Source organism: Lycium ferocissimum, chromosome 12 (genome assembly GCF_029784015.1).
Source record: "Lycium ferocissimum isolate CSIRO_LF1 chromosome 12, AGI_CSIRO_Lferr_CH_V1, whole genome shotgun sequence".
In the NCBI taxonomy this organism is placed as follows: domain Eukaryota; kingdom Viridiplantae; phylum Streptophyta; class Magnoliopsida; order Solanales; family Solanaceae; genus Lycium; species Lycium ferocissimum.
In genome coordinates, this window is record NC_081353.1 from 53259848 (window position 1) to 53287045 (window position 27198).

Sequence of the window (27198 nt, forward strand, 5' to 3'; positions counted from 1 at the left end):
GATGATATCAAGGTTTGGACTAACCATTTTTGATATTATGGTCAGTTTCAACTATCAATTCTACTCATGAAGCATTTCTGCAAGTATGATGGCGTAAATTTTATGAAGAATTCAGCTCTATGCTCCCCGTCGTTCTTGTATTTGGTGCAGAATCCTTTGATAAGGTGTTAACCGTCGATCTTTTCAATTCCCTGTTCATGTTCAACTGATATGAATTAATTACGAACTAAATGCTCGATTTATAAATTCTCAAGTCGGACAGACTATTGAAAACGTTGTGTCTGACGCTTTACCTGAAAATGCTTTGCCAGCTTCACCAGAACAATTCGATGCTTTTATAATCTAGCTTTAAATATTTTGCATTTAGTTTATATAAGTTTTGGTCTTTTGCATAGATAATGTTGGATGTTTGAACATTAAGATAATCTGGAAATGCTTATAGCATACACAATCCATTAATAGGATATATAAAGGCGCATATATTGAAGAGGACTGACTCACTTTTAATGTGTAAAAAAATATAAATTCCTTATATTTTGGATTATTATTGTCTATGTCTACCATAAACATCAAAATAATATTTCTGGATTCCATTTCAAAATCCAGCTTAAAGGGATTATCTTCTATATAATAACATGAGGGCTGATCAGGAATACTAAAATAATCCCCATTTATATGCTTGGTAATTTTCAAATTGAAAGATGCACATGTTACTAGGTTTACTTGTTAGCTATCAAGACAAATTAAACATTCCTCTATTTTACTAGGAAACTAATATCAGATGCTCTGCAACTCTTTCTATCAGGCTCTTCAACCAAATGCGCCATCAAACTCCCTATCCAAATAAAGATTGGTTGATTATTATCTTCCTTTATGCATGGGACGGATGAAGAAGTTGTTGTATTGAGAAAGCTACTACTATATTTAGGAAAGAAAGTCATGAGAGATCAATTATTATCCCTAAAAATGATGAAGAGGCATGAATAATATATTACTTCTTGGTAATACTGAGTGTTTGACGCTCTTGTATCCATGAGTACCCCGGATTGTATTGTGTTGAATACCTTCTGATACATACATTTTAAAAGGTGTTAAAGAAGTATTCAATGATAGTGATTGCTTTCGCCCAAATTATTAAATGCTTGTTGCTATTTTCTGAATCAAATAGAGATTTGGAAGAAAAAACACTTCTTTTGATATGGAGGAGACGAATCTCTTCAAGGAGTTGTTATGCTTTTGCTATTTGAATTGGAGTAGAGCTCAATTCGAATATATGTAGACAAAGTTCAAGCACGACTCAATATAGTAACAAAGTGAATTAACAACCTTGAAATCGAGTTCAAGCTCTTTTACTAAACTTACACACATACACATATAGTATAAAAAATTTATATCTTAGAATCAAATCAGGAAATATATATCCTTTTAATGAATATATAATGATTTTTGTTTGCTATAAGCTTAATACTAAAGAAAACGCTTAGTACACTTCACACTTAGTCAAAATAATTATTTTCAAGAACATGAGTCGTCCTTAACGTTACACATGCCGGAATTGTTCGGACAGACGTGGCTCACTAGATATCCCTATTTAGTTGAACAACTATGTATTATCTGATAACTAAGTAACAAGAGCCACCTTAGACCCATGCAAGACACATTTATTAATATATACCATATGTTATTCCGTCTGAAGTGGAGCTCATGTGTCCTGGCTAGGTTAGTAAGAGATTCACATAGAAACAACTGTTACTCGAGAATGTTTTTCTAGGTTAGCTAGTTGGGAGGGCTTTCTTATGGTAGTCCCCCCTTAGCCATCTTGAATTGGCGATACATAAATGTAGCAAGTAATTCTAGCTCTACATGAGGCCCTTGCAAACGCTAAAATGGCAGTCATCAATCCGCCATCCTCATTCCTTTCCTTTGATGTGAACTTGAACAATGGCAATTTAAAGATGCACCGTGGTCATCACTTCTTTGAGGATGTTGAGCATCCTTGTCTCGTATTGGGCAAGCAAGTGTCGCACATGTGCTATAGAAGCACTTGTTTAAAGAACCATAGTGAACATCGTATTGGGCTAGAGTTCTATACACCCAATTGGAAACTTAGGCTGGTTAAAGAATAAATGGAAAACGATTAAGTTCTTACCACACATAGTCCAGGTAATACTCTTCTCAAGGTAGCATGACTCACCAATATATCATTCAAGAAACAACTACAAATTTATCATTCTGGAGCAACATCAGATTCTTTAAACTGGTATATTAATATAGTTACAGCATGACACCCTGATTGAATCAACCTAAAGTTGGCTATTTTAGATACTTCATTTTATAATAGTATAGTAACTTGAATTTCAACGCTTAGCCTTTAAGTATTGGAAGTTTTAGTTCTAGAATATGTATGTGTGAGGGAATGAGAGCAAACCTAAGCCATAACTCCTTTGTCCCACTAAATATGACTTAGTTTGGATACACTTTGGCTTATTCCCATCATAAATCCTTTTATAAGAAAGGAACTATATATAGGAAGATACCTCTTTGTCAACTCTAACCCCAAAATATTTCAAACACGCGTAAGTGTGAAGAGTGAAGACCTTTCATTTTATACTTTGAGATCAATACATTATCTAAAAAGTTCCAACCTACAAACTTTCCCTCCTCCAAAAGCTCTATTCCCAAGCCCTCACAATATTTATCGCTTCCTTGAGCTTGCATTCCAAGTTAGGACTCCTAGGAGAAGGAGAAAAGCTACTTAGGCACATTCAAGCATGTGTGTGACCATCTAATCCAACAACTTAAGATGTAAGAGAGAGCACACTTTTATTTACTTATTATATTCTCAGCACGCCTCTCACGTGTTGCCTTACTTTACATGCAAGGCAACATGTTCAAAGTGATTTGGAACAAACTAAAGTAGAAAGTAGGCCACTTTTATTAGGACTCGTGTTGTAGATTGATGGTAGGATGAACAATCTCTTGAGAGGAATGAGAAAATCCAAAGAAGCTATGCAGCTAATATTGATGTTTAGGATCATTTAGTTATGAGCAAGGAGTTGACATTTTGAGGAGGACACCTTATGCTGCATCTAACTGTCAATCGCCCATAATGGGTTCCTTGTACGATGCTCCTCTGCAACCTCGAAAAGGTTGTATTCATGCTAAAGAGTGCGATTGGAGATTTGTGAATAAAATTGGTGTGTCACAAGTAATCCAAATGAAATTATCACAAGGGAGCATAGTGCTATATGAGCGTGGTAGAAAAGCTTGCTTTATGACCATTTTACTGAATTTGTTTGAAATCCACTATCTCTTCATTGATCCAATACAATGGTTGTCGCAAGATTCGTAGGAGAAGACGCAATTAGCTTTCCGATGCAATATAAATTTATATCTAATCCTTCATTGGCCGAGCAAATTTATAAGACTTGTATAAGAGGAAAATATAAAAGGTTTCCGCTTTAGTACGTCCGTACTCCATTAATTTTTCACTTTTTTTAAAATGGTTAAAATGGAAAAAGAAACCATTCCTAACTAGACGTTAATGTATTCTTCACACTGGCAACTGGTAGGGTTGTATACATACTTTGAGCTTCTAAGTGGACATTGGTGAAATCAGAAGGACATATATTAAATGATTATTGACCATTCGCATACGAGTAAACTTTGAAATGAGTTACCTTCATTGGACAATACTTGAGAAATTAATGTGCTACTTGACCAAGGTTAAGGACAATGGAGTTTAGACACTTTATGATGGCTTCAAGTTGAGCTTCATTATCTAAGCTTGTTTGGAAGCGAGATCAGCTACACCCGACAAGATATGAAGGATGAATTTAGTGACACGAGTTTCCATTTGGACCATTTCTAGCTTAACGACATAAAATCAAGACCCAAGTTGAGAAGTCTTGGAGATAGCAGGTACACCATAGAATTAGGTAAGGTGAGCACAAGATGGCGGGGACACTACAATTATATATATTAAAAAAAAAAAAAAAAAAGTTGAGAAGTCTTTGGCAGTTCATAAACCATTCTTGTTGGTCTATGAGATATAAAGAGACTGCGAGAAGGACCTTATTATATCAAGCTTCCATTTAGGTGGATCCTTCCCTTTTCTCTTTGTTGATAAGGTCTTGCTGGTTTACCGCTACCTAACAATAGGCAGCAAAGTGGCAATAGAGAAGGATCTCTATTATAGCTTCAATCATGCATCATTCTCATTCTAACTCGCTTCAATCATACATCATTCTCATTCTAACTGGTTTGGTTTGGTTTAACTCTGTTGCTTAAAAATTTTAAAAAAATTTTATACATAAAAATATTTATTTGTAATGTAATTTATAAATATTTCTTAAATTTTTAAATAGTTCTTAACTATTATCATATTATTCAAGCGATGTTTTATATCACTGGATGTTAGTAGCCACAACTCAATGTACGTACAATTTACATTACTTTACATAATTTCTTATTAAGGCTAAAATCTAGATTAATACTTATTAGTCGTACTTATTTTAGACTTAGTATTTTTAGATCCTTTATGGCTTGTTAATTAGTAAATGGTGGTGGTACGCGTTGACAAGACTATTCCGAAAAAAAACGAAAAAGCAGAAAACCGAATAATAGAAAACCCGAGATTGAAAAACCAATTTATTGGTTTGGTTTGGTGTATAAATTTAAAAACCACGTAATTGGTTTGGTTTGGCGTTTAAAAAATCAATAACTTTTGTGACCTTTTTTTCATCCAAATAGCAAAAGCAATTGGCTTATAAGTTTTATAAGTTTTTAAACTTTTGAACTCCTTGAAGAGATTCGTCTCCTCTATATCAAAAGAAAAAAAATAAGTTAGCTTTTTTTTTAAATTTTATAAGCTGCAAACTTCCAAAATCTAGATACTCTAGACCACATGTAAATGGTGGTGGTACGCGTTGACCTGTGCAGTGCAATAACTTTTGTGACCTTTTTCCTCCAATAGCAAAAGCAATAACTCCTTGAAGAGATTCGTCTCCTCTATATCAAAAGAAGTGCTTTTTCTTCCAAATCTCTAATTTGATTCAGAAAATTGCAACATTTAATAGTTTGGGAGAAAGCAATCACTATCATTGAATACTTCTTTAACACCTTTTGAAATGTATGTATCAGATGTCATTCAGCACAATACACTCCGGGGTACTCATGGATACAAGAGCGTCAAACACTCAGTAGTACCAAGAAATAATAGATTTTCATGCCTCTTCATCATTTTTAAGGATAATAAGTGATCTCTCATGACTTTCTTTCCTAAATATAGTAGCATCTTTCTCAAAATATCAACTTCTTCATCCATCCCATACTTAAAGGAAGATAATAATCAAACAAACTTTATTTGGATGGCGAGTTTGATTGCTCATTCAGAAGCATTTGGTTGAAGAGCCTGATAGCAAGAGTTGCAGAGCACCCGTTATTAGTTTCTTACTAAAACAGAGGAATGTTTCATTAGTCCTGATAGCTAACAAGTACATCAGCAAAACCTAGTTAACGTTTTCATATATCGGCAAAAACTGAACATGTGCATCTTTCAACAATGCAATTCGTCTTTTCAAATCGAAAATGACCAAGTATATATATTGGGATTAATTGAGTATTCCCGATCAGACCTCATCTTAGTGTGTGTATATATATATATATATATATATATGTATATATAATCCCTTTAAGCTGAAGAATCAAATGGAACCCACACTATTTTGATGATTTTGAAGTTTGTGGTTGATATATACAACAATAATCCAAAATAAAAGAAATTTATAATTTGTTACACCTTAAAAGTGAGCAAGTCCTCTTCAATATATGCACATTTATCCTACTAATGGATTGTTTATGCTATAAGCATTCGCAAATTGTCTTAGTGTTCAAACATCCCACATTATCAATGCAAATGGCAAAAAATTATATAAACTAAATGCAAAATATTTAAAGCTAAAGTATAAACAAACCCGCATCAGAAAGTTCCGGTGAAGCAGGAAAAGCGTTAGACACAACATTTTCCACTGTTTGTGCAACCTAAGAATTTAGAAATCAAACATTTAGTTCGCAATTATTTCATATCAGTTAAATATGAGCAGGCCATAGAAAAGGTCCACGGGTAACACCTTATCAAAGGATTCAGCAGCGAATAAAGGAACGCCAAGGAACCTAGAGCTAAATATTTCATAAAATTTACCCCACCACACTTGCAGAAAGTCTTCATGGGGAGAATTAACAGCTAAAACGAATCAAAAAGCATTATACTAAACCTCGATATCACATTATTACATCACTTCAGCATATCTTTCTAAAATAGTAAAGGAAAGTTAATACAGTAACAACATCCAACATTAGGTAATTACAATGTACCACATCAATCAAAGAATATGACCTCAATCTCTTAATAAAATTTTCAAGAACAACATAATCAACAATTCACCATATGGTCATATGTAAAAATTACCAAACTAATTAAGCATAAGAATTTTATAACCCTTCAAAAAAACAACCATTACACAAACACATATCTTAATTCATTAGAGTATCAACTTTTAGCAACTGACTAAAAGAATAGAATTTATTAAAAGGAGTTACTTACCAACATGATTTTGATTACCATGAATTTCGCGGGAGAATGTCTCACCAATCTGATTGAAACCTCTTTTAGACAAGTAATCGAGAATGGCAACTTCAAGTCTGAAAAGCACAAACAAATAAACGGAAAAGCATGATTAAAAAAAATAAAAGAAGGGGGGAAATCACATAGAACCAAAATCAAAAGAAAAGTAGACAAGCACAATTTATCAAGAGTATCAATCATCAAAAATGTAAGTACAAAATAACACTGAGACGTAATAGCTTTTGCTATAAAATGAATGGTGATCTAACACATAAAAACTTACAATCGTTGAGCCTCCAAACTAGCCATGATTACCAAAAGCAAAACCTTAATTAACCACTGAAAAGAGAAGCAAAAGAAGATCTGAACAAGAACAACCAGGAGAGATAAGCAAAGAGTCTCAAAAATCGAAATCCCACTTGGATTAGAGAGAGAGAGAGAGAGTTGAATTGAGAGAATGAGGTGGTTGAAATGAAAGATGGAAGCTTATTTAACCCTTAACTTTCTTTTTTTGCTTTTACACTTTTTCTTTCTGTTATTTGGTGTAAAGCCCATTTTTTGTAATGTTGTCTCTGGGATGGAGGTGGAGGAAGAATAATTTTTTGGCTAACCAAACCATGCAATCACTGAAATTTTATTTCTATTTTATCGAAAGTGTAGTATCTTTTAATCTATGTGTGTGTGTATATGTAAAGACAAAAATGCGTGTGCATTACTTTTTATTATTAGGATTTATAGAGTAAATAAACGCCACATTTTTTTTTTTTTTAACATTTTCTTTATCAAAGAATTTTTTCTTTAATAAATTCATTTGCATTGTTTATTCTTTTTTTGACAAAAAAAAAAAAAAAAAGAGATCCCCACTGAGTGTTGATCTTTTTCACTTTGTCGTCAATTAAAAGATTAGGGAATGGACCTGGAGATTTTTTATCCTTTGATATTTTATCTTTTTCATAGTAATAAATAAATAAAGCAAAATAAAATAAAGAGGTGTTAATGCATATTAGAGGCAGCAAAGTTAGAAAAGGAGTCAAACCCATCTGTCTGTACAAGTCTGAGTGTTTTAGGTGACTAACGAACAATAATGTTTATTGCAATACTTAATTACCTCCAAAGTTTCGAACCAAAAGGGGTGGCAATAAAATTTAATGATCCTTCTTAAATTTGAGCTAATCTAATATACATATTCACAATTGGACAATCCCTAATTAATTTTCTGCATACCATTTCGGTTTCTATTCAAGTTTTGCACTAGATTCCATGTAAGATACTTAAAACTCATAAATATCTCAACAAGAAACAACCCCATCTTTTTACTTTATTTAGGATATACGAATTAATAGTATAAAAATTATTTACATTATCAGTGTATTTGAAAAGAGTATTTACCATCTTTTTAGTCTACCAGCCTATTTATCAATAGAACAATTAAAAAATTTAAAGAAAGAAAGCAAAAAAGAGTTATCAATCAATTTAAAAAAAATGTCTAAGGGTATTGAATAAATTTGAGATACTTGAGATTATGTGATCTAATTTAGATTTGGATTTGATTGTTGCTAACTGCTTACCATATATTTATTTTTTGAAGATCAAGAAGTTTTTCTATCATTTATTCCACTACTTAATATCGGGAAAAACATATTTACCATAAAATGATAAGTATTCCAATAATTAAATTTTTAAAAGAAAGAAAGAAAACGGAGTTACAAATCAGTTTTAAAAAGTGTAAGGTATGGAATAAATTTGAGATACTTGAGATTCTGTGATCTAAATTTGGATTTGGATTTAATTATTGCTAACTGCTTACAATATATTTATTTAATTGTTGATATCAACCATTTTCAAAAAAGAGGTGTCCATCAGCTCGTTTGTAGGTATTGGCATGGTCGGCATCAAAAAATGACCGACCTCGGTTGATATTATCGATCGCGCTCGGTCGGTTTTGAAAAAAATCGGAAAATACCGATCCACTTTGATTATTTTTTAAAAGAAAAATTTGGAAAATACTGACTTCGGTCGGCCGATTATTTAAATTACACAATTATAAAATGCATCATTTGGGGATCTAACTCCGTCTTTAGGGTGGTAGGATATTTTTCTACCACTAGACCATTGGTGCTTGTTGGTTTAAGACACCCGTTGACACTCGTTTTTTTTCCTTAATTTATACGCTTAAAGTTCATTTATTCACGAAGTAAAGCCGACCTAAATGGGACGGTTTCTTTGAAAATAAATGGCCGAATTCAGCCTGCTTCTTCATAACCCGAACGCAGTCGCTTTTTTGAAATAATTTATTTTAAAATTTTAAATAAAACCGACCAACGTTAATCATTTTATTGTTAAAAAGTTGCAATATTTTTTTAACGACAGTTGAATTTACACTTTTCTAGTTTTTGGCGCTAAACAAATGATCGTGCTCGGTCAGTATTATTTTAAAAATGAAAAAAATAGACTGTCTTAGGTCAGTTTTCGCCCTTTTTTTTGGTAGTGAGGAATCAATTTAAGGAAACTCGTATTGGGATTGCCTTCCTTAACCGAATTATTCTAGGGTTTGGAGCAAAAACTTAGGAGTAATTGCGGCCCTACTTCATGCATATATAAAACACATTACTGGCCACTTCAATCTTGCGCTATTGCAAGCAATCATTGAGATTCACTCATTGCAATAACCATTACTGTAAGAAGGTGCTTTGGTGGAATCAAAGATGCTTGACTGAAGAACCTGGTTGGAGGATGATCCTGTCTAGGTCTTAGTTGTTGAGTCTTTGATCTCGAGTTGTAACCTATTTTGTTATTGAGTAGCATTTTTGTAGATAAACAGTTTAGTGAATTCGTTTTGCTTTCTAGGCTAGAGTTTATAGTCTTGAAAATGTATAAATACAGTCTGAGTTGATTGTAGGGCTTGAGGTACCAGAGTTAGTTCATTTGGTTATTGAGTTGTAACCTAAAACCACTTTTGTTATGTAGCAAAGTTTTGAGGCAAATTCGACACGTCGTAGGTCCTGGTTTTTACTCGTTTGAGCAAGGAGGTTTTCCACGTAAAATTGTTATGTTATTTACTTTTACTTTTTTAGTATAATTGTATTTGCAGATTTTGTAGCTGAAGAACCTGGTTCTTCAATAGGCCGAAAAATCTGCATACACACCCCCCCCCCCACCCCCTCTCGTGTATAAGTGCTCCCTAAAACTGAGCCGGCTCAAGGGCCAAGCGGATAAAGCAACCGCTTTAGGCCCCTGGATATTTTAGGCCCCATATTCATTAAGTGGTATATTAAAAGTTGGTCTTATGTAAATATTTTGAAAAAATGCAGTAAAGGGTATAAGATCTATAGAACTATTTGTTATGTAATTTAAAATTTATTTTTATATATTTGAGGTAATTTACATAAATAATCCAAATTATTGTTCTTTTTTTCTATTCTCATAAAAAAAAAAACATATGTATTTTAATACTCTCTTTTCTTCCTTCTAGTAAACTATTTATTCTCACGAAAACAAGGGTAAAAATATCAAATTGCACTCTTTTTTTTAGTTTTTCTCGGGTTGTCATGCATAGCAGTAAGCAGATAGATGTCGTTAAATTTTGGTATAATATCGAGTTATCAAATTCCGGAATTAGGTTCTATTGTTCTAATAACTTGTTGCTTTTTAATTTCTTTTCTTTTTAATTTGAAATTTTTTACTTCTTGCATTTCAATTTATGTGACGCACTTTGTTTATTAATCCGTCCGGAAATAACAACTAACAACTTTGCATTTAAAAAGCTAGAAAAGTACACATCAAATGATGTATGCATTTAAAAAAAAAAAAAAAAATTGAGCCTCATATTGAAATTTGGCGTTTGGCCACCAATTAAGTTGAGCCACCCCTGCCCTAAGATAACAGTTGATCCATCCCTACAACCCCGTGTTAAACAGAAGTTCTGGAAGAATTCAACATTAGATACCTTGGTCATGATCCATAATAATTGGCTTCTCATATGAATCGTTGGATTGCTTTGGTGGTTGCAAAGAGTTATCGATAGATGCCCATCCATCAGGAATCTAAGCCCATGGTATTGCTAGGGTATACACAAATTGCATGTTTCGGCTTAGTACATCTGGAGAATTTGATTGTTGTATTGCGCAAACTTGATAGTGTGACAGTGCAGGCTCCATATCTTCGATGCTTTAGTCATGCAGAACATATTGAGGACAATTTTCTTCCTTCCGAAATTGCTATATTGTACGGTTATGATACTTTACAAACGCTCAAGCTCACTGGTGCCAGCATCACAGACCAACAGTTTCAAGATGTATCCTATAACTTCCCAAACATTTGTGAATTTGATCTAACAAATTGCTATAAGCTGAAAATATAGAGATTCGGAGTGAAAAACTCAAGAAATTCATCTTATCACAATTGAGGAGGGAAAAAATCAAGATTCAAGCTCCAAATTTATTGGAATTTGATTTTGATGGTGATAAAATGCCCTTCTCATCTATGGATTCTTGCCGAGCAGAGTAATATCACTTTGTTCAAAAGTTCAACTATTCTATTGCCACAAGGTAAGTAAGAGTACTTTCCATTCTTCTTTTGCTCCATGGATAAAATAAAATTCAGTTTAGAAGTAGGCAAATTTTTTAATTGCATTTATTGAGTAATTTATTTAGTATTAATAAAGAAGGGATTCACAGAGAAATAGCCAAAACGCCCAACATCAATATTGTCACCACATCAAGCATTTAAGTTTTAACACCATAGGAAACTAACTGTCGATAAAGAAATCTCATCTCTAAGAAAACTGTTAGGCTTATAGTCGCACAAATACCCTATGAAACAATATAGAGTTTTCGACCAAAATGATCCCTATTGTTTCACCCTAACTTTCATTACATTCTTATATTATCCCACCTAACCTGCAACATCCTTTAAGTTTCCTAAACTTAACCAAAATCATCCCTCTGTTAACTTTTCCTTCCTTTTTAACAGAACCTTTCTTTTGTCATGTGGACTTCTCGATTGGTGGTAAAAAGCTTCGAACAGAAGAAAGGTATCGATTTTGACTAAATTTTCTCACCTGTTGTCAAAATGACTTCTATTCGAACTATTTTGAGCTTAGCAGCTAGCCTAGATCTTGAAGTGGAGCAGTTGGACATGAAAACTGCATTTCTTCACGGAGATTTACATGGAGCAACCAGAAGGATTTGAAGTATCAGGAAAGAAACACATGGTGTGCAAATTGAATAAGAATCTTTATGGGTTGAAACGGAGGCAAAAGGGGTACAAGAAGTTTGACTCATTCATGAAAATTCAAACTTACACAAAGACCTATTCTGATCCATGTGTATACTTCAAAAGATTTTCTGACAACAACTTTATTATTTTGTTGTTATATATGGATGACATGTTAATTGTAGGACAAGAGAAGGAGCTGATTACCAAGTTAAAGGGAGATTTGTCCAAGTCATTTGACATAAAGGACTTGGGCCCTGCACAACAAATTCTGGGGATGAAGATTGTTCGAGAGTGAACAAGCAGAAAGTTGTGGCTATCTCAGCAGAAGTACATTGAACGTGTACTAGAATGCTTCAACATGAAGAGTGCTAAACCCGTAAGCACGCCTCTTCCTGGTCATCTGAAGTTGAGCAAGCAGATGAGTCCTACAACAAGGATGAGAAAGAGGGCATTGCCAAAGTACCTTATTCATCAGTAGTCGGAAGCTTGATGTATGCAATGGTATGCACTGGACCTGATATTGGTCATGCAGTTGTTGTTAGTAAATTCCATGAAAATCTGAAAGAACAACGGAAGCGAAATCAAGTGGATACTCAGGTACTTCAGAGGCAATCTTCTTGGTGTTTGTGTTTCGGAGGATCGATCCGATCCTAAAGGGTTACAGGATAAATATGGCAGTGATATTGATAATCGTAAATCTCTCGAAACATCACATTTCGGGAGAGCTATATCATGGCGATCGAAGTTGCGAGGAAGTGTGCGACTCGCTCTACAATAGAGCGAGAGAACATTGCCTACGAGGAAAATTTGGTAAGGAGATGATATGGCTGAAACGGTTCCTTCAAGAGCTTGGATTGCATCAAGAGGAGTATGTCATCTATTGTGACAATCAAAGTGCAATAGACTTGAGCAAGAACTTCATGTACCATGCAAGGACGAAGCACATCGACGTGAGATATCACTAGATTCGAAAAAAGATAGAAGATGGAACTATGCAGGTCAAGAAGATCCCTACAGGTGAGAATCCTTCGGATATGCTGACCAAGGTGGTACCAAAAGACAAGTTCGAGCTATGCAAGGAACTTGTCGGCATGCACTCAAACTAGAAGCCCGACTTTGCCTCATTCAGGTGAATAGGATTGGAGGAGGAGATTGATGAAGTTCATCCCATTTGGTCGTAATTGGCTACAAATTGAACTTGGGGAGCAAGGAAAAAATTGTGGAAGATAAATTTTTCATTCTTTTCCTTTCTCTCTTTTTGTGCTTGGAGGCCAAGTATTTTTCCCCTATAAAAGGAGAAGCTCACTCACTTTTTTCAAAAACACCAACAAAGAGAGAACACACCAACAAAGAGAGAAAAAAGAGTGAGGCATTCACAGATAGGAAAATAGTTTGTGAGGAAAAATAGAGAGTGTGAGCGATATTGTAGTGAGGTGGAAAATCTTAAAAGAGGGTAATTTCTTTTGAGTGTGTAGTGGTCTTTGGAGTATTTTACTCGAACTTACAACGTGTAAAATCCTTGTATAGTGATATCGATTCTTTCACTCTCGGCCAGTGGTTTTCCTTTTGGGTTTCCACGTAAAAATTTTAATGTCATTATCGCTCTTTTTTTTTTATCTTGTTGACTAACCGTATCATATCATTCTTCCTGATTATTCATTGTAAATACCATGAATATTATTTCTGTGGCGGATTTATTCTCAACCTATGAATCTTTACGAATTGAACCACCAGTAGCATCGCAATACGGCAGAGCTACTTTATGGGTTTCAACCATTTGCAACTAAAGACCCGAAAATATTTGACCGATCGGAAGAGTTTGTTGCTGATAGGTTTATCAGAAAACTGTATTATTTTTGTTAAATGTTTTAAATAATGAATATTTCAGTCAAAAATTCAGGGGAGAAGCTACTGAAGCATGTGTTATGGTCAAATGGATCACACTACTGAAGCAGTGTGCAGGAAAAGATTACGTACCTTACCATCTTTGAAAAGAGCCAGCTTTTGATTAATTAATTAGCGAACTTGTCTAGTGTATTATAGGAAGAATAGTTATTTTAGGATGTGGGTCAAGGCTGGTAAAATAGGGGTGGGTTATTTTTTGTGAAATCGGATTTTTTGGAGTCAATTTGGGGATTTGCGTTAAACGAGGATTATATTTGTTAACTGTCATAACGGAAATTGCATAAATGATTCAAAATTTTAATGAAGGATATTTTTAGCCATTAAAAAAAAGTAGAAGAATATTTTTTATCCTTTTCCCTTTAATGTATCTTTAATAAGAAATCAATAGAAAATTTACTTCCAATCAGAAGACTTTGTATAAGTGCAACGTTTTGAAGTCAGACCTTTAATAGAAAGTCTATAACTACTTCCAGTTATTTTAGAAGTTTGCAAAATTATCTTAGAATTCAGCTCCCTTGAAAACCACAATTAATTTGGTTCCTTTTTGGTCATGAACAAATCATTTTTAGCATACCTAAGTTAGTTTATTTCCTTTATTAGATTATTAGATTATATGAACTAAAAAGTATTGTGTAAATGAAAATGGAAATACAATAACAGCTCCATCTGAAAGATTGACTGATAATTCATGTTTTACAAAAACATAATAGAGGCTAGATTTTAGAAAATTATTACTTATTTACTTCTTATTACCTCTTTTTTCCATTTTCAGTGCTCATCCGGCCCTTTAAATTTCACTCCACATTAATCCCAACATAAAATAATCTCACTAAATAGATATTGATTAGTGAACTACTTGTGGAATCCATTGAGAATCATGAAGAATTTCTCTAGACTAGCCTTTATATTTGCCCTCCTCTTCATTGTTCTCGGTAAGTATTCATACTACATATACTTTTATGTTTAAGTTTGTTATTGTCTTCTTGCTTAAAATTTGTGGACATTAGCTTCTTTAGCCAAGCTTCTAGGAAGCTAAAATTATTGTTTTTTTTTTCAATTAAAATGCTTATTTTTTAGAGTTGGGATGTTTGACCAAATTTTTAGGAGAAAATAAAGTGTTTTTGAGTATAGAAACAGAGCTGTTTTAGCTTCTCCCAAAAAGTAGAAGCAGCTTTAAAAAAAAAAATCTTTTGCAAAAATACCATTATCAAAAAAATTTATATATCAAATAACCCTACTTAATTTAACCTAATATTTACGCTATTCTAATCGTAGTTCTCCTCTCAAGAGTATTTTTATATTTGTTGCACGATATTTTTATATTTGTTGCATGATATTTTGATATATTTAAATTATCTTGAAAGAATAGAGTACTTCTAAATTTCATATACCTTATTTAACTAAATTTATCTTAAAGTGAAAAAAATAATTATAATCTTTCTTAATAAATATTTAAAATTATTTATCCACTTAAAAAATATTAACAATTAAGTGGGAAAAAATCATGTCATTATTTGTAGCTTGACACTCAAAAATGCTTTTTGACAAATTGCTGCTCAAAAACTCTTCCAAAATGATTAGCAAAAAATAAACTAGTTCTCTATAAAAGCACTTTTTCAGATTGATAGATTTTAACAACTTGCTATATAAACCAAAAGAAATTATATAGGTAAAACATGAATAATACAGATGTCTATTTCCCATCAAACTGATTGTTTCTATATGTAAATCCTCAATACTGATTCATGGTCATCGATTTTAATCAATTTTCTTATATTCACTTTGAGTTTTTTTTTCCCCTCTTTTTCTTTTTAAAACAAATTTAACCCCACTTGCCGCATGTGCATGTTCTTGGAATCTCACAAATTGTGTGGACGTTGACCATAGATTAATCCTTTACCTTGGTTTTATATAGCATCACTTGTTGTGATTAATAAGTTCAATACATCATGCGCTTTTAGTGGTTGAAAAGTGCTCGAGCCATTTAAGTAAGGCTCGGTCCATTAGCTTGAAGTTCTTTACGAATACTTAAACTTGTTCATTAATAATTAATCAAAAGTTAGTCAAAATGGCTTATATTAATTAAATGGTTATTCATAACCTTGAGTAGATGAAAATACTTAACATTTTCATTAATAAGAAACCCAAATTTTTTAAAATACAATCATCAAAGTAAGAAAAAAAGCTTAAAAAACATTCATCAATTAATGCCTCTTTTGATCTTCCACCACCACGAACCACCACCACTAGCTACCACAACTCCACCTTTCCAAGATGTCACCATTCTCACCAACATAATGCGAGTGACGGGTAGTCCCCGGTGGAACATCCATTTCAACAATACCGATATGAATGATAAATGCTTTATTTGCAACCATTGAAAATGGATCATGGCCCCAACTCTCCTGGGTAGAACCTTCATACGATGTAATGTCCATTTGTCTTTATCAATTGCATTCGATAAAACACTTGAAGGTGAGAACATGGCTGTGATATGAGTGCCACTTGCCGCATGTGCATAATCTCACAAATTGTGTGGACTTACTCTTTATTGGTGCACACTTGTCCTGAGTTCAAATATGCGCTATGCGAGAGTTGCCTCCCATGTTTCATCCGATCTTAGACAATCCATCTTGCTTTCGCCTGTTTTTGATCTTTCGATGCGAACCGCTCCACAACCTCGCTTAAATGTCATTCTCACCATTGCCTTTTGGAAGTTTGCCCTCAAAATGTCCATTAAACAATAACGATGGTAGGCAAAAACTTCTTCTCCGATGCTGGCGAAGCTCCCACCCAATCGCAAATTGAACATATTGTTTTGGAAGTTTGCCCTCAAATAAACAATAACGATGGTGGCAAAGTGGCCGCCACCCTGCCGCAAATTGAACATATTGATATCACACATATATCACATATTCCCGTACGATCCTTAATAACGTGTTGCCTTAAGTAGTCCAAAAACATACCCCACGTACTAATGCTCTCATTAGCCGCAATTGCAAAAGCTAGAGGGAATATAGCTCAATTTGCATCCATTCCAAGCGCTATTAGCGCTTTATGTCATACTTCCCGTACACATGTGTTCTATCTATTGATATTACAGCCGACAATAAGCAAAATCATCAATGCATGGTTTGAAGGCCCAAAACACAAAATCAAAAATATTACGGCACACCAAAGCTTTGATTTGAGCTTCTATTCAACAACAGTACCATGATTGAAGTGTTGTAGAGCCGCCATGTATCTCGGCAACTTCTTGAAAGAGCCCTCCCAATTGCCGAAGACTATCTCATGTGCACGCCTACGCCCAAGATAAGCCTTCCTCGTAGTAACAATTTTGCTATATACTTTCAGGACGGCTCTAATATAATCTTTAATAGGGAACCTGAAAAAGTTGAAATATCAACATATAACAACGGGGAACATTATATTAACACCAAAAATAAAATAAACTTAGGCGAAGGGGATACCTTGGGTTTTCTCTAATGTCGCCAACTAATACACGCCTTGATAATCAAATTAGTATCTAGATTGCAATAATCATCTGGGAGGTCACCCATATCACAAGTGTGCTTTGTGTAGAACTTTGAAATAGTCTACATCTTTTCAGCAGTTTCCTTACCACGGAGCATCCATTCGCTGCCTTGATATTTTCGCTTGCAGACCAATCGCCAAAATTTTCGTGTGGAATCGTCAACTTTAAACTCCCTCATCCCCTGGATGCAATAAATCTTAACAGCCACTCGCAATGATTTTTTTCGGCCGAAAATCATGCCTTTTTCAATATGAGCCTTTTCTTTTACAAGATCCACTAGCTCTTTCCACAAACTTCGCCGAATATGATCATCATCCCTAGTAAAGACAAAGGCACCAGGGCGATCTTGAAGATGATCAAGATAGGAGATCTCATCGGAATGCCACTGAATCGGGTCGACTCTTCTGTTGAAATTGGCTTTGGTTGAACCGAAGTCGACTCTTCTTTGTTCAAATGGTTGTTGTGAATTCGGTTCCTCTGGTGTGTGCGGATACTCATCATGTCTTGCAACAGTTCTACTTGATGTTGAGGATTAGTTCCAACCTCAATCTCATCATCACTAAATCCCCACCTTCTTATAGAGCGTAATGATGGTCTCTGTAGTGTGAAATATTCAGATTCGCGGGAATATTATTGCGGTTTACGCCGAGAATGGTCACATCGGCTTGCCGAATCAGAACGTCTTGTTCGTGACTTGAAAAATCTCAACGCTCCAATCCCAACAAGGTACTCCTTAACCATGCCTCAAGTAGGTCCAGAAACTTGCGAGCTTGCTGTGCAAAGGATTAGAAAGAAAACAACAGAATGTTGGCAAGACGATGTAGATTTTACATGCTAAAGTTGTCGAAGAACAAGCATCATCAACCGGGTAGAGAACTAACTGCTACTGAAAAAAGATGTGTCTTAAGAAACCGCCAATATTTTTCTGAGGACGATATTGAGGACTTGTACTCTGATGATGATTAAGAATGTTGTGATTTTAGTTTTAAGTTTAATTTATGATGATGCTGTTATTTTGAAGATTATTAATGAAAATGTTAAGTATTTTCATCTACTCAAGGTTATGAATGATGTAATTTAATTAAGTTTTTTTTGCTTTTTGTATGAATGCTGTCATTTTGACTAACTTTTGATTAATTATTAATGAACAAGTTTAAGTATTCGTAAAGAACTTCAAGCTAATGGCACCGAGCCTTCAAACGAAAATGGCGTTCGAGCACTTTTCAACCACTAAAACGGTCATCCGAACTTTTGTGTAACCTTGATGTATTGATCCTACCTTATTAATCGCACAAAAATAAGTAGGGTTCTATATAAAATATTGAAGTTTCGGGGTCCCGAAGCATGATTAATCTATGGTCAAACGTTAAAAAGTGTAATGAAAGAAGGGTTAACCAAAAGGGCCAAAAAAAAAAAGGAGACGGACACTATAGCGCAGTAAATTACTACGCTAAAGGTACTTCGGTAACATTTTTTTTTTGTTGGGGTATTTTGGTTTAAAATAATTTTTTTGGGGTCATTTTGGTTCCGGACTCTATCTGATTCCACTTGGAGATAGTGACCCTTGCAAGCCAAGAGATTGTGACACCAAATGCATTAATAGTTTGGAGAAAAGCCACCTGGTACTATTAAAGGACAAATTCTTGGTGGAAGTTGTGCAACTGGAAAATGTTTTTGTTCTTTTTGTAGTGAGAAAGGTTGTACTAGTTTTGTCGATTCTAAATTAGTTAACTAGCTATTTCATGATGGGATATATATATATATATATATATATATATATATATATATATATATATATATATATATATATATAATATATTCTAAATTCGTTAACTAGCTATTTCATGATGGAATATATATATATATATATATATATATATATATATATATATATATATATATATATATATATATATATATATATATGCGCTAACTCTTCGATAAGGAGCTGAAATTATTCGTTTACTCTAAGTCTTGCTACCGATACTTTGAGTTATTATTTGAAAACACTTTCTATACAAAGAGCTCTTTACAGCTTCTTCTTTCTTGTTGTATGGCTTTTAGGTTTACTTTGTTGTTGAAGCAGCAATCTATGAATCTTTTAAAATCTAAAATGAAGTTCTCTATGATCAAAATAAGCTTTTAGCGAAGTGATACAAACAATTTGGGATACCAGTAGTTTCAGTCCCTCGGCTATGGATAAATTCTAAATTTGATCCATATAACATATGACTGATTATATTTAACCTTCAATTTATTAAAATATGCCTTTTTTTTTAATCCTTTTATATAGCAAATATGTTAGATTTAGACTATGTTTAAAACTATATCACCCTCTAATATATATGAACTAATGTAGAAACTTCACATAATATATGGGTATTCAATTGATGTAATAATATGTAATTTTTAAAATTTGTGGATATTTACAAATACGAGAATAAAAAATACACATTTTAATTAATTGAAAGTTAAATTTACTTAGTAAAATATCACAAAACCAAACTTTAAGTCATAAGGACTTTGAAACAAGGTTATATGGAATGGAAAGTTGAAAACAACATAATACGAATTAATTGTCTTTCCACTTTCGAGACATATATATTGATAGCACCATTTGATGTATCAAGATAACGAAACAAATTCTACCTCAGACTTGAAAAGTAAAATTTATGAGACATTTTTACGTTAACTATTTGGAAACGGAAAACATAATTAGTAGAGTTGAAGAACATATCTCCTCAATTCAAACTAGTCTTTGGCCACGGGAATCTACAATTAGGGCCCTGCATACAAACTAAATTGAAGACCACACCAAATCAAAAAGTCAGATCAAATCTTAGGCTTTGGTTTGGGTTGGTTTGATATTGAGAAAAAAAAGACACACGCACACACATATATGCTTGAAGGGAAAAAGGACACACAGTGGCCATCGGAAATTTGTTTGGCCCACATTTGGACTTAATACCCCGAGTTGGCCGTTCGGCCCAAAGTATTGTCAAGCGCTAGCCGAGCAAAGACATGTGCACTTATTGCCAACCTGCAATTTGACATTTGCATAATTGCTTGCTCAAAATAATTTAGTTAAGAGCATGATTTTCAGATTATGTAATCAAGACAGTTCATTTTGATAATGTTGGTTCATATCCAAACTAGTTTAGCATTGAATGCCTCCAATTAATAGCTAAATGATTGCTCATGAGAACACAGTTTGAGATATATATTGCATAATGCATCACCTGTATGTTTCAGACTAATAAATTATGATAAATTCTCCCATTATAATTGGTTTAGTGTCACTAACCAGATATTTCCATGCACAAAGATGGATTCCTCCAAAAAGGATGGGATATATGTTAGTTTTTCTAATATAAGAGGGAGAGAATAAGAAGCTAAGATATATGCTATGAATTATCATTAGTATTGATCCTCATTCAAAGGTAATTCAAGTCAAATGCTAGAAGCATTTGCTAACCTAAAACTAATCTCATATTTCAGCTGCAAAGTGCTCCTATTAAAATTATTGTCCCTGAAGGACAGAGTTTACAATATGCATGAAGCGTGATAGACCAATCGGTTCCAAAAAAAAAAAAAAATCCTTGAAAAGAAAGAGGAGCAAATGATCAAAATGGTCCTAGCAATGACGCAGTGTGCTCTTGAAGAGCCTACGACATAACATTTCATGAAACCTCATGAGAGGTTTAGGTACCTAAAATAATGAAAGTAATGAGTTCTGAATAAGTTATGTGACATTACGAACTGATACAAATGATATATCGTCGACGATATCTTTGGTGCAATATTGTAAAAGATTGCGAGGATCTGAATTCTACGCCTGTTAAAGCCTGCTAATCTAGAAATTATTACCAAGTGACATTACGCATCTTTGTAAGTGTAAAGCCTATTGGACCTACAGTCCACACACCAGAAAATGTCACGCATTCAAATATTAATGAATATTGTTACCTGACAACATTTATATGAAAATTCTTGAAGAATTTAACTGCCTAAAGCATATGCATGTTCTAGAAATTTGGTCATAACTTTAATATGAATTAAATCAAGCAAGGTGAATGCCATTTAATCATCTTAATGAATATTCATTGACTAAGATGTTGTTTATCCACACGTCTTTGTGGAAATCAAAATATGTCATATTATTGGTGTAAGTTGATGACTTGAATATTATTAAAGCTCTTGAAGAGTTCTCAAAAGTAGTATATTATATGTTAAAAGAAATTGAAATGAGAAAATTAAACTTGCAAAATTCTTTGGTCCTAAAGTACTAAATCTTTATTCAATTGATGCATTTTATCTTGTTATAACTATGAGCCTGATATAATTTTATTCCTACATGAAGAAATTGAAATAAGATCAATTGCAAGTTTGATATGAATGTGTTGTTTTAACAAATATTATCAATTTTATTGAATACACAGAGCATTCATCTAATCGACAAAAATGTTCGATCTAGACATATTATCTATTTCAATGAAGGATTACGGTCATATGATGTTGTTCAACATGATAATCAACTCATACAAAGGTAACATCGGTTTATAAAGCAAGTCAGAAATGTACTTGGCACTATTCCAACAATATTATATGTCGACGATGCAACTCTATCAAAAGAGTGGAGGTGCAACATACACAGTCCAAGTAAAGGGAGGATTTATAAATGAGATTGAACAAATCAGATTTCACCAAATTTTTTCTTCACACGAGCTCCAGAAGAATGGTGATATCAACATGCAACGGATTCGTTTGAGTGATAATATGACTAATTTATTCACCAAGTTCCTTCCAACTGCAACTTTCGAGAAGATGGTACACAAGATTGGGTTGTGAAGATTCAGTTTTTGGATTGAAGTCTCATAAGGGGGATTTAATACGCATTGTACTCTTTTTTCCTTTTAAGGTTTTTGTCCCACTGGGTTTTCCTTGAGGCAACCAAAGGGTGTATTATTAGAAATGTGTACTCTTTTTCCTTCACTAGAATTTTTTCCACTGGGTTTTTTCTAGTAAGGTTTTAACAAGACACATTTTCTATTAAATAGACATCCAAGGGGGAGTGTTATAAATAATATTTATTTATTATTATGGATGTATATCTTTAGGATAAAAATTAGGGTTTGTGACTTTGGGACCAAGATACTTTTTCCTTATAATAAAGGGGTTCTCTTCAATATATTTTAATTCCCTCAAGAGAAACAAAGTGTTCTTCTCTCTTCCCTCTTTCTCTACAATGTTCTTGTTCTAGTTTTATTATTTTATAACACGTAATGTGTTTTCCTTTTTTAATTTTTTCTTTCTTAATAATTTCCTCTTTATCTCACTTTACTATAACTACTTCAAGATATTTTAGAAGTTTGCTAAATTATTTTAGGATTCAGCTCTTTTGAAAATCACAATTAATTTGGTTCCATTTTGGATCATGAACAAATCATTTTTAGCATACCTAAGTTAGTTTATTTCCTTTATTAGATTATTAGATCATATGAACTAAAAAGTGTTTGTGTAAATGTGTTAGAATTGAGATAGGGACGAGAATTTAGAGAGACAAGAATAATACGAAAATTCTTTCTGTTTTATACCTCCGGTTGCTTGTATCCATTCTTTGCCCATACAACTATAGTTATATTTTGCTAACTGTAGTCCTTTCAATAATTGATTAGTTCGTACTAGCTTTCATGGCTTTGGTTATTGATGGTAGACTAGGGTCATGTTCTCGTCCGGGAAGGGGGCGAGGGTTAAAAGTGATAAGTGGGTTAGAGGAGCGTCTAGGCTGAGAGTAGGTTCTTGGAACATTGGGACGTTAACGGGGAAGTCCATAGAGCTAGTTAAGATTCTTAAGAAGAGGAAGATTAATATAGCTTGTGTCCAAGAGACCAAATGGGTAGGTCCTAAAGCTAAGGAGGTAGACGGGTATAAGCTTTGGTTCTCTGGTAGGTCGAACTATAGGAATGGGGTAGGCATTTTAGTAGATAGTGAATTGAGGGATCAAGTGGTAGAGGTTAGGAGGGTCACTGATAGGATGATGTCAATTAAGTTGGTCGTTGAAGGGCCCACTTTGAACATCATTAGTGCGTATGCGCCGCAAGCGGGCTTAGGCGAGGAGGAGAAGAGGTGCTTTTGGGAGGATTTGGACGAGTTAGTGGGAGGCATACCGCCTTTGAGAAGCTATTCGTGGGAGGTGATTTCGATGGGCACATCGAGCCTATTTCGGGGGGTTATGATGATGTGCATAGAGGTTTTGGCTTCGGGTCAGGAATGGAGGAGGAGTCGTACTTTTGGATTTCGCAAGAGCTTTTGGGTTGGTGATAGCCAATTCAAGTTTCCCAAAGAAGGAGGAGCACTTGGTAACCTTCCGTAGTTCGGTGGCTAAGACTCAGATAGACTTTTTACTCCTTAGGAAGGATGATAAAGGTCTGTGCAAAGACTGTAAGGTCATCCCGAGCGACAACCTTACAACCCGACATAAACTCTTGGTGATGGATTTAGGGATCAAGATGATGAGAAAGAAGAGGGTCGTGGGTGATCGGCTTAGGATCAGATGAGGGAGTTTGACCATGACTAGTGCCTTGGAGATGGGAGAGAAATTGCAAGCTGTTAGGGCCTGGGATAGTAGTGGGGATGCGACCAGTATGTGGGATAGAACGGCTAGTTGCATTAGGGTAGTAGCTAGGGAAGTGTTGGGGGTCTCGACAGGTAGTCGTGGTGGGCATCGAGGGAATTGGTGGTGGAATGGAGAAGTGCAAAGGAAGGTGGAAGCTAAGAAGGTAGCGTATGCGAAGTTGATAGAAAGCGAGGATGAGGTAGAGAAGTAGACGAATAGGGAACTTTATAAGCTGGCGAGGAAGGAGGCGAAGTTGGCGATTTCGATGGCAAAAATGGCAGCTTTTGAACGCCTTTATGCTGAACTAGAGGAAAAAGGCGGGGATAAGAAATTGTTCAGGCTAGCCAAAGCGAGGGAGAGGAGGGCACGTGATGTGGATCAAGTGAAGTGCATCAAGGACGAGCATGGCAGAGTATTGGTGGAAGAGGCTCACATTAGACGGAGATGGCAGTCATATTTCCACAAACTCTTAAATGAAGAAGGGGACAGGGACATTGTGTTGGGAGATTTAGAACATACAGGGAGGCGTCGCAATTTTGGGTATTGCAGGAGTATTAAGGTTGAGGAGGTTAAGGGTGCTATTCGTAAGATGCGCAAGGGAAGAGCGACCGGACCTGACGAGATTCCTGGAGAGTTTTGGAAGATTGCGGGCTCGGCAGGTTTGGAGTGGCTGACTAGGTTGTTTAATGTCATCTTTAAGATGACAATGATGCCCAAAGAATGGAGGTCGAGTGTAATGATCCTTCTATACAAGAACAAGGGCAATATCCAGAGTTGCAACAACTATAGAGGTATCAAGCTGCTAAGCCATACTATGAAAGTGTGGGAAAGGGTGGTGGAGATGAGGGTGAGGAGGGGCGTATCTATTTCAGAGAACCAGTTTGGATTCATGTCGGGACGCTCAACTACAGAAGCCATCCATCTTGTAAGGAGACTGGTGGAGCAGTATAGGGAGAGGAAGAGGGACTTACACATGGTATTCATCGACCTAGAAAAAACTTACAACAAAGTCCCAAGGGAGATCCTATGGAGATGCTTGGAGGCTAAAGGTGTACCTGTGGCGTACATTAGGGTGATCAAGGACATGTATGAGGGAGCCAAGACCAGGGTAAGGACAGTAGGAGGAGACTCAGAGCACTTCCCAGTTGTGATGGGGTTGCATCAAGGATCAGCTCTTAGTCCGTTTTTATTTGCCTTGGTGATGGATGAACTGACGCAGCATATTCAAGGTGAGGTGCCATGGTGTATGCTTTTCGCAGATGACATAGTCCTGATCGATGAGACTCGTAGCGGAGTTAACGCTAAGCTGGAGGATTGGTGACATACTCTAGAGTCCAAAGGGTTCAAGCTGAGTAGGACCAAGACAGAGTACTTGGAGTGCAAGTTCAGTGAAGCACCTCAAGAGGCTAGCGTGGAAGTGAGGCTTGGTACCCAGGTCATCCAGAAGAAAAGTAATTTCAAGTATCTTGGGTCTATTATGCAAGGCAATGGGGAGATTGACGATGATGTCACACATCGTATTGGGGCAGGGTGGATGAAATGGAGGCTCGCTTCCGGAGTGCCATATGATAAGAAGGTGCCACCACAACTTAAGGGCAAGTTCTACAAAGTGGTGGTTAGACCGACTATGTTGTATAGGGCGGAGTGTTGGACAATTAAGATCTTTCACGTTCAAAAGATGAAAATTGCCGAGATGAGAATGTTGAGATGGATGTGTGGGCACACCAGCAGTAACAGGATTAGGAATGAGGCTATCCGGGACAAGGTGGGAATGGCCTCGGTGGAAGATAAGATGCGGGAAGCGAGACTGAGACGGTTTGGACATGTGAAGAGGAGAGACACAGATGCCCCAGTGCGGAGGTGTGAGAGGTTGGCCATGGATGGTTTCATAAGAGGTAGGGGTAGGCCGAAGAAGTATTGGGGAGAGGTGATTAGACAGGACATGACGCAGTTACAGCTTACCGAGGACTTGACCTTAGATAGGAGGGTATGGAGGACTCAGATTAGGGTAGAAGGCTAGTAAATAGTATCGTTTATCCTTTCGTATTAGTAGTCACATTATCGCGATATAAGTTCTTATGCGTTGATTTCTGCTACTATCTGTTATTCTGTACTTTGATTATCTTATTTTATCTGTGATAGCCACTGCCCCTTTGCAAACTGTTTCATCATGGCTTAGTCGCTTTTGTTATTTTTATTTCCATATCGCTTTGAATTTTCTTGGCCTTATCTGACCTCTTTTATGCTTTCTATTGAGCCGAGGGTCTTTCGGAAACAAAATGTACCGTCCTACCTTGGTAGAGTCGTGTCCGCGTACACTCTACCCTCCCCAGACCCCACGGTGTGGGATTTCACTGGGTTGTTGTTGTATTCATCATAATGACCTCCTTATATAGAAGTAAGGTCTTTCTTCTCCTAATCTAATAAGGTAACCCCTATTTTAATAGGACTACACATTCTATATTACAATAATTACAATTTATCATAAATAAAAGTATTACAATTAGACTAGAATAGGGCTCCGTACCCCACCCCGCCCCCCTCCCACCCAAGTTGGAGCATGAGGGTCTCGAATACCCAACTTGCCAAGCAAATATTGATACTGCGATTTTCCCAAAGCCTTTGTAAACATATCGGCCAATTTATCACTGGTTGACACATGACTGGGAAGTATTATACCTATTAGCTTTGCACATCCTAAGTGTCTGTCTCAATGTGTACCTACTTTTCGCCTATGGACATAACACATTACCTAACCTATTCTATAAGCGTGTTTGCAGAGTAACAACAAACAGTAAAGTAAAGAAAATAGGATTTTTACGTGGAAACCACCCGGCTCAAAAGGTGATAAAAACCACGACCTACAGACCTGTAGGATTTTCCCAAAAACTTCACTACAGCTGAGCCAACTGCAGATTAAGTTACACACTCTGCAAGCTAATTTCTACAACAACGTTGCTACCCAAACTCTGACCAGCAAGCTATCTCCAAGTAGTAAACTTCCTACTTAGAGTTACAATTGTTTGTATCTTTTTTAATACTTCTAATAAGCTGATAAAGATACACTTTTATAGAACAAACCTAATACACAAATATAGACTTCAGAACTGGGAAACATTATTCAAAAAAACAGCTCTATTGATCCTTCTCTGTGTAATAGGGACGCAACCCTAAATTCTTGAATATATCTTCTTCGCTCAATTTCTGAATTCTCTCTTTGTGGGTGTGCAAACTTCTTCTTGGAAAGACCTGGGTATTTATAACATTGAAGCTCCACAGGTCGGTTAACACAGAACCCTT

The 27198-nt window shown here is 35.2% G+C and overlaps 1 protein-coding gene across 1 annotated transcript; it reads right to left on the reverse strand.

Moving 5' to 3' along the window:
* Positions 1–5708: 5708 nt before the first annotated feature.
* On the reverse strand, positions 5709–7104 carry LOC132040621 (transcriptional corepressor LEUNIG_HOMOLOG-like). Its single transcript, XM_059431275.1, has 3 exons — positions 6909–7104; positions 6605–6702; positions 5709–6244 (listed from the first exon to the last, which is right to left on the reverse strand). The coding sequence occupies exons 1-3, from the start codon at positions 6932–6934 to the stop codon at positions 6087–6089; spliced, it is 282 nt and encodes a 93-aa protein (XP_059287258.1). The 5' UTR covers positions 6935–7104; the 3' UTR covers positions 5709–6086.
* Positions 7105–27198: the final 20094 nt, after the last annotated feature.